The following is a 14,566-nucleotide window of genomic DNA, read 5'->3' as shown; positions in this document are numbered from 1 at the left end:
AATCTTCAGGTCTTTGAAATGCATCTAGCTGACAACAAGTAAAGTATTCAAATAATTTACTGAGAGTAAGCACCGCTGAAAAGTGGAGCAAACAGAGTTCCATTTTAAAACTAGAAATTGTGCTAAATAGTTTCATCTTTTCAGAAGATGGGGTGAAGGATTACAAATCCAAAGAATTCATTAAGAAACATAGCTAAGGTAGAGATGATCTTAATGAGCTTTTGTAGGGAAAGGTTTTGAAGGGATATGTTTATCTATTATCCTGAAAAAGGATAATACATTCTTTTAATGTTTACATCAAGGATTTTTTCCTGTTAAAATGTCTCCTGGCCTCAGCTCTTGTGAAAGAACTAGCAAAGCACCAAGGTACTCTCACTAGATCTTGTTGTATCATGTAAGACAGCTAGTTTATGAAAACAAATTTTAACAGAATTTCCTCTGGTCTCTATTTCTTACTAGTCCATATGTGTATATAATAACCTAAGGCTTCAGAGATTTGGGATATAGTCCCATTAAGTACATGTGGAATTCACAAGCTTCAAGGTCAAGACAAGAAAAGATTAATTTTTTTCTCAAAATTTAGATGCTGTAACAATAACTATTACTGTCAGCAGAAGCACACTGTAGCAGTCATTGTGACATGTGCATGTGAACAGAATCTAGCCTGTACACAGATATACACAAGATCAGCTTCAGTGTTTGGAAACCTGGTCCAAATGCTACTTCTAATACAAAAAAAATAGTTGAAATTGAATTGATTTTTTAAAAACAAAACGTCCCAATTTTCAAAATGTGTGTCAAAGTATTTGTAAACAATGAACTCTATGTGCTAATCATACCATGACAACCAGCTTAATAACCCCTCCAGCATAGCAGGTATTTCTTTAATAAACAAACTAGCATTGAAATAATCATCTTGACTGTGATCCACAAGGAAATGGGGAATTTGTGACACTGTACGGAATCTAAATATGTCTAGTAAAACTGTGAAAGATGACATCTGTTCTTCAGTGGAGAATCAATTCTGGAGATGAAAAATCCAGTATCAATCAACACAGCTCAGAAAATGAAGCCCCTGAAGATTTCTTTACATATTGAATCTAACTAAAAATGACATTTTGGTCTTTGTGTTTAATTTTAAATTGCAAATTGCAGCTTAATACTATCACTAATAGACATTAATACCATGTTCAAGCAATGTGATATACACTTACTTACTATTACACAATTGCATTGGTTACTTCAGCTTCCTACTCGAGAAATCAGACCTTCTTTGAGCTTTTTCAGAGAACACTTCCTTTTTCCTGCAGTGGTAACGAACAATTTTGATTCAGCTACATGACAGAGCTAGTCATGCAGTGTTTCTAAATATCAAGATAAACCTAATATATGCTGAGTTGAAATCCTAATACATTGATATACTTCTGCTGATAAAAACTTTATTTTACACACTGCAAGACTTCAAAAAATAAAAAGGCATGTCAAATCATATGTCCAGTTCTATCTGTGCTTGTGTTAATCCTAAATAGGTAGTACACAAGGGTGTCTGCACAGGGATTTTTTAGGGTTAAGGTCTGGAAACTCAGAATTAGCAAATTATCAAATTTACCACTTGACCCCTAAAATAGAGCTCGCTCTGCTAAAGCTGACTCCTAGAGAAAAGTCCAAGTCCAGATACCACTCTAAAATCTCACGGAGAAAGCTGTGGAGATCTACTGGAAGGCAGATGCGAAAGATTTTACTGCATCAAGTCCACTTTCATGGAAGGAAAAAAAAGTTCAAAATAAATCCTTATCCATCCTTTACTTCTGGTCCTCAAGCATTTTCCTGCTGACCTGCATATTGCTCGGGTAGAGCTGCACACCTGCTGAACAGGAGGAGCACACCTCTTCCTCTTGGCAACCTGAGTGTGTGAACAACAAAGTTCACTTTTCCATTACACCTCTGCGTGACCATAGTCATGGAAGTCAAATCAGAACTTTCCTCTTATTTATGGGCAAAAGGGACTTTCAAAAGCTTCTCAGTGATCTAGGAGCACAAGTGGACTAACATCAAAAACGTGCCCTTGCACCAAACCAAATTAATAGATGGGAATTAAACATGATAGGCAAAATAATTCCTGACTCTAAGTGATGGCTAAGCACCAGGCTGCACTTGTCAGACATAGACATCTTTGAATTCACCTCACTCTAAAACCTGAAGTTGCTCACCTGGGAACAGGAGAGACGTCCAGACTGCAGTAAAACTAGAAATAACAACAAACATGTTGGACCTTGAAGCTTCTGAATCAAGGCCAGTCTGCAGCTTTACAACCATACCAAGACCTAATGTTTCAGTGTTTTCTTTCAGCATCTGTCCCCCTTTCTACTCTGAAGCACACTTCATATTATTTCTTGTATACAAAATGCTAGGAAAAGGTCCTCCAATTCTAAACAGATATCTGGACACACTTAAATGTACAAAGGCCAAATATTCCTTTTTAGTAAATACCAAAAATTCTGAAATGTTTATATTGATCCTTTATCCTATCCTTGGTTTCCTGTACCCAAGATCTAAAGTAGATTCTATCAATTCTGAGAGGTGCTTCAGATAAGGAGGTCATGGATGGGTCAGAGCAAGACCTTTGGTATTTAATGACCCTGTAGCTTGTCTTTTGCACAAGAGCTTAGGTTACTACCTTTTATATGTTTTATTGAAGGACAAATAACTCGCATGTCATCATGCATCCAGGCTCAAGATTTTGTTTACAGTTGCTGTTCAAACAAAACAGCATCATTTTCCTGTGCAGCATAAAAAATGAAGAGTGTATGGTATGACACTGAAAAAAATATTGAAAATTAAGATTTACCACACTTCTTTCTGCATGCATGGAGAACAGAACTCATACGGAGAATGAAAAAAATTTATGAAATAAAATATAATACATAACCATGATACTCCTCCTCTTCATTCATGAAATTTGATATCTCATCTCCAGCATAATTTAATACATTTAATATCATTTAATAACTTCAATAATGAAAAATACTTAACTTGGCTAAATATTTTTGGTATTTTAAAAATTTATTATGGTACAATGCTGATAGATATTTTGAAAGCTGCGCCAGCACAGATTACGCATAATGTTAATAGAAAGTGATGCTAAGGCTACCTTTAAACATAGCAGAAAGCAGTTACCTTTTTATGTAAAAAGTAAGTTCAGATTCAGAACCTCTGAATTTATTCGGAAATGTGTTTTATAGTATCTGAAAGTGGCAAATTAAGGAAGGAATACTAGTTTTCTTATAGTAAGTCTGATACATTAGGCTTCATGGTTGCTTCAGAATTAGATGAACATATGGCCTTAATTCCTGATCCATGTAATCCTGAAATGAAGGTCCCTACTAGTAGGAAAGTAAAAGAATTTTTTTAATAACTGTTTGAAGTGCAGCAATACGACACCTCCTCAGAACTTAGAAAGGTACATAGTGGCATTACTGTTGACATTCTACTGGGCAGAAGGAAGGGAAAAATGAACCCAGGACTGGGGTGACAAATTATACCACTGGAGATGGTGACAAAGATTATAACTACAGTTAGAGTTTCTGATTTTGTCAGAACTCAGCTTTCCCCATAATCAGAGAATCATCACAGAGTCGTAAAGGTTGGAAGAGATATCTGTAGTCAAGTGCAACAATTAACTCAGCACTGCTGAGTCCACCACTAAACCATGACTCTAAGGACCACATCTGCACAGTTTTGAACAAGCAGCTTTCCTAAAATGACTGTGGTTTCTACAGTATGTTTTGCTTATGTATCAGACTCTGTGATTCTAATTACAAGATACTGCTGAATTTCAGTGTATTTTAGAACACACCATTCTTTTATCACAGGTTTAAGGCATGGCTGTCACCTCAATGGAGATAAGGAGTAAAAGAACAGGTAGCAGACAGCTTCATAATTGGCTACAGGATGCCTGTATAGTTTGTTTCATCTTCTCCAACTTCAGAACATCTCTATTTCAGAATACATATTTCTGGAATATATGTACCTAAGATCTAACCCAGGCCCATAAACTGTTCCAGTTTTGAGGTCCTTTAACAGAGTTTAGACAAAACCCTGCAGAACATTGAAATGTGGCAGACCATGTGGCAGTGTAACTCAGTAAGGAAAAAGCTACTAGAAAGTCAAATGTATCAATCATACAAAATGGGATCTGTTGTGCTATAAGGAAAAACAGGTGGGTGAAAACGTTAAGTATTTCTAAAATGCTAAACTAATATGCGCAATTACAGAATGGTTAATTAAAAAACATGGATGAGAGGTTCTTGTTGACATGGTCATAGAAACCTACTACCATGAAAGGGACAATATCTTGCATACCACAAATGATGAAGGGAAAGCAGCCTAAATAACTGCGAGAATGATACTCCGGATTTGATCACCTGAAACCACAATATGTATTCCAAGAACCTGCTGTATTAATCAGAAATAATACTTCTGGTAATCAGAAGTAGTACCACTGACTGACCTTATGGGAAGACAACTTCCCCCTATGAAATGGAAGCCAAAAAATAGAAGACTCGGCCAGAAGGTTTGAATGACTACATCATCACCAATGAGAAAGAGGGCTGTATGTGGTATATACAAACAGTTGATGTTTGAGATTGTCAGGTATAATCTGGTGCCAAGAGAGGTTTGAAAGCTGTCAAATAAAAAGCAACAGATCTGCATGGAATTGTTAGTGGAACACACAAAAGCTGGCATCAAACACCAAGTGTGAATGAGTAATGAATTCCTTAATGGTTAGAACTGAATCAAAGTTCAGTAAACATACCTGCTGTGGTTAAAAGATGTTCAGCATCTATTAACAGGAGAGAAGAAAGACTTACACTCCTCAGGCAAGATGAACAAACTGAGCCAAGACATTGCCTGTTCATTCTACCAAGATACATTCAGTGCCATTCTTGGGCAGCTGTTTACAGCAATATGAAGCATGCTAAAGAGGTACAGTTCTCTAGACAAGCATTATTAATTATACAGATTCAACTCTTCCCAGGATGGACAACTATTGTTCACTCCTATGCATGTATTTGCTTTGAAATGACTCTTAAAGACTTGAGATCACAGTACGTAAGAAACACAAGTGTTTGGTCTTCTTTTATTTGAACAGAGTCCAAGAAATCCTGAGTAGCTGCTGTGCAGAGAACTGTACACACAGGGCTGACATGCCAGATGTGCAGTCAGTGAAAGGACAGCCTCAAAGGCACAGGAAGGTGGGTGGCATGGCCAGTGCAACCAAGGAAGTGAAGACATGAACTTGGGTATCTCTATTTGTGTCTTTCTATTTGAAAACAACCCAAGGTTTGAATACTTTCAAAATTCTGGCCTGCAGCAATGATTTAGTGAACCAAGAGCTGTACAAATATCCCTGCCATCTATCCACACAACCACTTAATGTCATCAGAAGCTGAAAATCATGCAAGTACCAATGTTACCAAACAATTTCTTTTCAACTCCCAGGCAGACATATAAAGCAGATTTATCGAACTCTGAAAGACTGTGTTTCTGAGCAACTTCCCTCCCAGTGAAGGGCAAATGTCTCATAATTTTATTCTCATGTTTTCCATCAGGGAAAAATATTTTACTATTTGCTTATGGCACATTTAAATAATTATTCTTACTTTAAGCTTCCTACACAAGATATTTTTGGTCAATGAATACAAACATCTATCAGAGCTAAAAAATTAGCTACCAGATGGGAGGAGACTAACAATGTTACTGCATTTGTGAACAACTTTCTGTCAAAACCTACATAACTAAATAAAGCCTGCTAGCTAGTCTTGACGGCTAAAAATCCAATTAATAAAGCTGGTCATGGATTGTGATACTAGTAGATCAGATTTCTGATTCATGGTCAAATACATACACTAAATAAATTACTTCCTGCCTATAAGGGATACACATAAGCAAACTGTTACACTCCTAAAATATATGACAGCAGATGAAGGAGAAACCCTTTGAGGCATCCCTTGAGGGTCTCCAGCTGCAAATGATGAAATTTGGCTCCAAAGAACAACTGGGTCCAAGGAAACTTCAAATGACTACTTTAAAGACCAGTCAACAAGTGCTCACATTTTTTCCACTGGGCTTGAGGAGGAATGTTGGTCACTGCAGGATTATATGAGTTATATTCTCCCTCTCTAGAAATACAGTTAACTTGGTGGGCTAACTGTCAGAGTCTGTAGCAACAGCATTTGGAGACATTGTAACTAAAAGATAAATGAACACAGAAAATTATTATGGAAGTGAAACATGGACAGAATGACTTCTGCAGGAGTTTCTGTGGCCTCACTTCAGCATTCGTTTATGGTACAATGCAACAGCTCACACTTATATCCTCTGAGGTGTATGGTGTTATTTAATAACAAGTCATAAAGTGACTAATCATTCTTCTAGCATGGATAAGAGCTGAACAGACTTGTGTCTAACCTCAGTGACATACTTTAAGACCTTGTGATTAAGTGTTTCTGGGTGCAGCAAAAGCAAAGCCTCTGTTCAGTGCAATTAAGATTGCGACTGTGTCTACCCTGTCTGATAAAGAGTCTAGGAAGCAGCAATGGAAGAAAAACGTTTGTGCATTCTTATTCATGTCCAGGTTGTCAGCAGCATGCTCCAAGTTCTACTAGTCTTTTATTTTCATCTCCACTATGCAAGTAAAAGCAATTTAATAATGAAAATGTCATCAAACATCCACTCTAAAAATTAGTAGTGATCTCATGTGCTTTATAACAAGTTTCATTGACAGGGTAGAAAATTTTTCTCTCACATTGCCCAGGCATTTAAATGAGGGCACATCCTGTGTTAGGGTAGGTACTGATGAGAGAAAAGAATTCATTATGGCTTTCTACAACCTGAACAACTCTTCTGAAAGCTGAGTAAGAGAAATCATTCTTAGAAGAAGAAACCAAAGTACTGAAACAGCTCTTGCACAAAGTTAGAAATTGCTGCTTACTTTGACAAATCCTGTAGTATTTTATCCCCATGGAAGTTATTGGAAGAATAGCATGAAGAACCTTTCAGGATTAGCTGTAACAACATATTATTTGCTGGAGATAACCTCCTATAGCCTGGTAACTATTCCCATTGGTCCTGAAATGTTCCTTTAGTTTTAGAAAAACATATACAGACCATAGGTAAATCCAAGCGCACAGTGTATCTCCTCTCACTGAGAGACGGATCTGCTATCTACTTCACCCCTTCCATTTCCAATATGAAGCTGGCATTCTATCTTCAAACACACCTATAAAATCATTTGCAAATGTGACAGCAGTCTTTTTTTCGAGATAGCAGCACATTATATCAGGATGAAAAGCATGGTTGCTTTTGGGTTAACTCCACAGAGTGAGCTCTTGAGCTGAGCTTTCACACATTGCTATTTTGTTAGATACAGAAGGAACAATGAACATTGGTCAGCGGAATTCATAACAAAATGTCTGAGAAAAGGGTGGATTGCCCAACATATGAATATTGCTGTGGTGATTAATTGAAAAAAACCTGAAAACCAACCACTCTAAATAAAAATCAACCTGTACCAAACAATAACACCATACTGACAGCTGGATCAATAGCAAGTTTTAAACTCTTTGCAGTGTCTAGTTACTTTGTAGCTAGGAGCTGAAGAAAGGTGTAACACTCATCTCACCAGTGGACAAGACTGCCATTCATCTGCTAGCTACAACATAGAGGCAAACCAGCAGCTGTTCCCCATCAGTCCCACAGCACTGCAGTAGCTACAGCATGACAGCCACAAGAGCTGAAGGTGGCAGATGGGGGCTCTGCATGTGGCTGAGCCTTGACACATCCCAAACTCACATTCCAGTGGTCCGATGAATTAATGTCATCTCTGCTGCCCCATGTAAAACTATTATGAAAGGAAGAAATTAATAACTATTAAAATGTAAAAATTGTATGGTGTACTGGAATTTGAATACAAGAGATTGAAATCTCTTGATTTGCCATCACTGATTCAGACAAGTTTCCCTGGATTATGTTTCAAAAGCATGTGTCTCTGTTGAAATCAGAGGCTCTATAGCCATAAACCAGCTCTAAACTTATTAAACTTATGAAACTTCAGCTCTGAAGCACCAAACCTAAAACCAGTTAGAATTAGTTTTTGCAAATAAAGGCCACATCACCTGAAAGGACTTTTTTTCCATATTGTATGCCTCAATAGCACGAATAGCATGTGCTTTTCAACAGTAGCAAACATTTTATATTTCATGTTAAGGCTTTTGAAAATTTTTTAAGCTCTTATAACATCAGAATCTCTTGTGACGATGCCTTCCATGGATGACAGGTTGACCAGTCAGCTCAACTTGTTTCTGTGGTAGATGTTGTCAAATAGGTATGGAAAAATGGTTTCTACTCTAAGAATCTGGGAAATTCTGGGAATCAAAAAGAACTTAATACAATTTATGAAAGGCATCAAGGAATACTTAAATTCAGTATTCTAAAGTGGCTTCTTCACAGTCATCATCACTGGAACAACTACCAAACTGCTATGCATTGAGATTTCCTGCTCTTGACCTGATTCATACATGTCAGCAGAAAGTACATGATATCAGGCACAGTTGCTTTACAATACTATTGTAGACAAACTTCTGATGGCTCTTTCAGGTCACTTTTTTGGCTCTAACTCTTTTATATTCTTAATAAAACTATGAAAGCATGTAGGATAAATTCTACAAAAAATCACAGCTAAAAAGAAAGGCAGACATTACAAAAAAAAAAGCCAATCATAACAAAAGATGTAACATCTCAACTGGCTTGAAGGAGATTAATAACCCTCACAAGTTCTAATGACATCATAATGGAGCAACCTCATTTAGTCAGTAAAGGTCACGTGATTTGTATATCACCATAAAATAATCCTCTTCTTTTCAAAAGTTTGCCTTGAAGAGATAAAACTAGTATGTCTTTCTAATCTTTAAAGTAGATTAATAGCTGTTTTGAGAAGAATATAGTACCTAATTAGAAACGACAAAATAGAGAAGGCCTGTGGAAAAAAATAAAGTTTCCTCTCTCTATTTTAGTCAAATTCAGTTAAACATTTTTCATGAAATTTCACATTAAATTATTGGTTTCACAAGAATGATTTCCTATTCTCCTTCAACTCAGTAAAGAAGACATGTACACTGGCAAAAGTTTTATTTTTCTTTAGAAAAAAATGTTTAGTGAAAACTCTGAATTTGAAAATTACACACTACAAAGCTAACAATAGTAAAATGAACGAATATTTGAAAAATAATGAAGAAGCAGCAATTCTTCCACTTTTCAATGTTTAATGGAATCACTTGTTTCTGTGTATTATGGGAATACATTTATCAGAATCAGTAGAGACCAAATGTTAATTATGAAGGCCAAGCAAAAATGAATAATCTCACATATAGACCTTGACACATTAGAACTGCAAAGCACTCTCAGATCTTATTTTATGAAAATGTACTAAGAGCGCAAATGTATAGACCCTTAGGAAGCAATTATCCCAAAAAGATTTAGCTATAATTCAATGTGAAATATAATAAGAGATTTTAAAAAATGGTTTCACAAAGAAGAGGATTATTTTACTTTAACTATGGAAATAGGGGCCTGCATGCTTCTCTGCATGACCTCTGTGCAGCTGTGGGCATTGCCTGAAGGGAAGATTTGAAACTGGTCTTTTCAGTCAATTAATACAATCCCCTATGACCAATAAGAATATTATAAAAAGTAGAGGTGCCAGTTTGATATGTGGGGCTGAATGGCCCACAATACTATAAGGAATTTTCTATGCAATAAATACATTAAATATGGAAATTCTAAATCACATACTACTAACATGTACACAGAGGTTAGTTAAGAAGAGCTATCTCACCAAGATGTGCAGATGTTATATGGCACAGCAAGATGAAATAGCATGTTACAATGTGCACTGCATGCCTTCTGTGTCATATGTTTTATTTGTCATATTATCCTCAGATGTGACATGGAATCTAAATGTGTAAAAAACAAAAATCCGCAAAAGAGTGATTTCATCATCCTTGTGATTTCCAGATCCCAAACCTAGCCAAATTACTGCTGCCACACACCTCCCACAGTTATAATGTGTCTCCCTGCCTCTTTGCCTCACTCCTGACTATGGATGGCTACTGTCTCAAACAAGGGTGGCACAGCCCTGTGAGTTGATATACTGAAAAATAAATCTGAAAGCTTGCAGATTATTTTACCTAATAGACCCTAACATCAGTGGACTGAAATTGGTTGCTTGTGGATTGCTCTTACATTGTTCTCCTTCCAAGCAACTCACTACTGTGAGATGATTTTAAAAAGTAAAAACAAACAAAAAAAAAACCAAACAAAAACAACAACAACAAAAAAACAAACCAAAAAAAAAAAAAAAAGAAAGCCATTGCGTTTTGTTCTTAAGTGTATTTCAGGGTCCCATAGAGGTAATGATCTCATCTTTTATCACAAACTTTCCCACCATTCCTAATCTAGCTGATCCTGATTACTTTATTTTTATGCAGTTAAGATTGCAAATATGCCTGCACCACAATTAATGTTTACACTTCTATTACTCCCTTAAGAAAATCCAAAGCAGATCAAACTCCTCATCCAGAGGATACATCTTTTGCCAAACTGAATCAACAGATTGCCTCAATGTTAATTAAGTGTAAGAGAATAAGGAAAATTACAGCTTTTTAAAAAAAACTTCCTTGATACAAACTTTCCTGGACAGACTCAGAAGAAATACCTGGATTCCTTCTGCTGGACAGGTTAATAATACATAGCACAGTTTTCATGTGGAGGTGGTTAAAATAAAAGTAATTCCTTGGATTGTGGTGACAATAAAAGCTGAGCTGATATTTATCCTGTACCACAGAGACAGATGACGTGTCCCATTCCACTAAAAATGGACAAATGCCCAGAAGGTGCTCTGAAGTGGAGAGGGGACAGGATGGGATGCTTGGGTCTGTACCTGCACTCTGTGTGCAGCCTTGCAAGAGCTACTGAGTGCATACAAGAGGCAGGAGGTGACAGCCAAGAACATGAGGGTTTCTCAGGGGCAGTGACATGCCACAGGGCTCTGGCTGGCTATTTCTTTCTGCGGGAGCTGTGCTGCTGACAGCAGCAGGAGCACCCTAGCCATTTGCAGCCAGTCCCAGAGCCTGACCAAACCCACTCCTAAGCGAGTCACTGACCTGACTTCCCTCCTTGCTGCACATCAGTTTTCCAGGCTGTGGTTACACTATAAGTGGGTGATAAGCTTTTCATTTACATGAGGTCAGGATGCATGCTCATGTGCTGTATATCAAAGCTAACTACCATTGGCAATATTTCATTGGGGCATTTTAAAGTTTTTGAGGTCAAGAATCCAACCTGGCCTTTAAAAAATATTCCAAAGGACCTGTCGTCACTGTAGGCAACAGTAATTTGAACTGAGACTAACTCTACGAAGCTACAATATTAAAAAAGTTCAACTTTAAAAAAATTGAAAAGTGGTTTTTTTCCCTCCTCAGACTCTCATCTCTAAGAGACTATGATCAATTAACCTTTAACTTTGAAAAATAAAAAAATTCCTGTGACAGTCAGAAATGAAATTCTTTAAAGATTAGGTGCTGGGAGAGCAATATCAGGCTTAGAATGAAATCCTAGTAACGCTCTGAACTATCAAATCACTTCTTGCTCTGAAAATATAATTATTCTGTAAGTGTTATGTCAGACAATATTAAATGCAAAAAGCGTAGCTTAAATAAAACTTTTTTTCTAGAAGAAAGGCTCTCTGCACAATATTTTTGATGACACAGAAAAAACAAGTCAGCATGCAATTAATGAAAAACAATACTATGTTCAATAAGTAGCATGCTTGGCAAGCACTTTTAGTGACACCAGATTTAAAAGAATGCTGTTATTGCAGTCACAAACAGCCCCTGAATGTTTATGATCTCCATTTCTAGTCATCTGATTGCACATCTGATTTTGCAATATTCACTGTAGATTTTGATGGCAATTATAAACCCATGGAATATATAGCATTTGTGTGGCACACAGCCTTTCTCAATTTTTTATTATTATATTTATTGTTTTTCTTAGTGTGAAATGTCAAACTACACAAGCATTTAACCTATTCTTATACTTTGCTTCGGTCATGTTGTTGTATGTATAATGATGTTTCCCAAATAAATTTAAAAAAAATTAGAAAAAAGGAGGCAGAGGAAAATCTATCTGTAAGTGAGATAACTTTGGATCTTACTGTCTAAATAAAACAGTTTTAAAATGACAACACAGTATAAACAGAATAACTTCTGTATTTGTATTGTATCTCCACTACTGATAAAAGAGATTTTTAAGAATGAAGTGGCTGAAGAGGTGTGCACAATGCTTGCACATCTTACCTGGCATAGTCTGTTAACCTGGCTAGCAGTGAGATTGCAGGCTAGGTAGCTGTCAATTCCACTGACATTACAATTTCCCTTTCTCAAAGCAGCAATAACCTGTCACTTTACCCTGTCCTTTCTCTGACCCTCTCCCGCCTCTCTGCTCATTTTTATTCTTATTGACAAGACTTATTATTCCTCTTCCCAATTCCAAGTAGCTACCCTTTTGCAAATAGTAGTATCAACTATGTGGTCACTAGTAGTATCGGTCAACAATGTTATTAATATAGCACACACTGCTGGGAGCAGATCAAACAGCCATGCTTTAAAATATTAGTTTTGCAAAGGTACCACGAGGCAAATAATTGCAGTTTTCTTCACCTTATACAACGTAATATTGCAAGGACAGATCTCAAGAATTTAGTGTTAATTACTAGCCCAATAATTTGGAGGATATGTTATGTTTTTCTTGTTGCTTTCAAACTCAAAATAAAATAAAACCATAACAGAAGGGTGCTGTATCTGTGTTTAAAGAAGCAGTTGTTGGCAAACACCATAGCTCACTTCTGCCGAAATGTACACAACTGATATATGCAGCCCAGAAAGCTGGCACCAGGGGCTTACAACCTTAATTTGCCTGCAAGAAGAAATGGAGATTTACCTTCAGAGCACGTTCTTGATTGTTTTCAGCAGTCATATGTCTCGTGTTGTTTGCTGAAGTCTGGTTCTGCTCTTTCAGATGATGAAGCTCCTGCTCCAGCCGTTTGCACTGCAACGAGGAAAGAATCCCATTAAGCAGAGGAGTGTGGGCATATTTTTTTTCAACAAGCCAAAAGACTTACCATAAATAACCCCATCACCATTTCTGCAGTAGTGAAAGCATCAGAGAAAAGCAAGTTACAATCCCAGACAGTACTAAAGATACATTTTTAAAATGTGCATCATTATTCAGTTTCTTCTGGGTCCAAAAGTATGCCAAAAATGCTATGTATCAGATAAGATATTTATCAGAATGTTGGGTTGAATTTCTGCTCCTAGTTATGCCAATATATGGCTAGATTTTGGCTTTTATGTATTAAGTAGATGTAAAGGAAAGAACTGATCCCTTTTGAAATGCAAGCAAATGAAAGACGCTCCTCCCAAATCAAGGATCCAGCCTTTTATTAGAAAATACAGATGAAATTTTTAGATTTGTATTTTTTCATACTAAGAGGTTACGCTAATTCTCCAAGATTGTTTTCTTTAAATATTTAACTTAATGACAAAAAATGAGAAAATTAGCACTTGCTACTGTGTGCCTATACATGTAGACTTACTGCTGTCTGCTGAGCATTTATTTTAATGATTAAAAATCTGCAAGTTAAAACCAAATTATATTTTGCTCTTTTTTACGTTAACTATAAATAGGTTTTCCTCAGTTCCTTGGTTTGAAAGAGTAATTAGTTGTCCGCAAACAGTTCTTTGCCTTACAAAAAAACCCTGTTCTAAAAAAAAAAAAAAAAACCCAAAAAAAAGAAAACAAAGTAGACAAAGTACCAAGAAGATATATGGGAATAACTGATAGAATTAGGGAAAAGCATTTTACAAAAAAGTATTACAAGCCAGTAGTTTGAATATGATCACCAAAGCCCACAGCTAGCAGACTGTTGGAATGAAAAACAATTGATAAAAAATATTTTAACACATACTTTCTGAAAACACTAGCAAATAAGAGTAAGAATTGTGCTATAATGCATGTAAGCATTGCCATCTCAAAAGACCTGGAAATGTCAGTCTCTCATGGTGTCTTGGTGACTGTGGACAACATAGAACTGAGCTTCCCATCATATATATGCACCCTATTCCTGAGCAATTCAGTATATGGGACAATGAAGCCTGGCTTGTGTAAACTCTAAAAAAAGAAAAACCATGAAACAGAAAGCTTCAGAAGTGAAAAAATTACAAATCAGGTCTAAGTAAAACAACGAATGCTACAGGATCTTGAGACAGAAATTTAAAGACATGCCACCACATACAATTTGTAAACACAAAATAAGACCTAAAAATTTACTGCTCATCAGGTATCCAGTATAGTATATAAACCAGAATGATCCAATCCTCTATTTAAATAAATTTTAAACATTTGTAGGAGCCGAAAAGTACTATTAAAAATTCCATTAACATACTTG

General features: G+C 36.4%; 1 protein-coding gene across 3 annotated transcripts in view; it reads right to left on the bottom strand.

Annotated features, from left to right (window-relative positions):
• MIPOL1 (mirror-image polydactyly 1) overlaps positions 1-14,566 on the bottom strand; it is a 187,392-nt gene that overhangs the window by 83,723 nt on the left and 89,103 nt on the right. For all 3 annotated transcript variants that reach the window (XM_030949640.1, XM_030949639.1, XM_030949638.1), the window contains one exon: positions 13,060-13,167. In XM_030949640.1, coding sequence (XP_030805500.1) covers positions 13,060-13,167 — 108 coding nt within the window. The remainder of the gene's footprint in view (positions 1-13,059; positions 13,168-14,566) is intronic.

This window comes from Camarhynchus parvulus, chromosome 5 (genome assembly GCF_901933205.1).
Source record: "Camarhynchus parvulus chromosome 5, STF_HiC, whole genome shotgun sequence".
NCBI classification, from domain to species: Eukaryota; Metazoa; Chordata; class Aves; order Passeriformes; family Thraupidae; genus Camarhynchus; species Camarhynchus parvulus.
The sequence above is the reverse complement of the archived record's forward strand: the minus strand, read 5'-3'. Positions and strand labels throughout refer to the sequence as shown.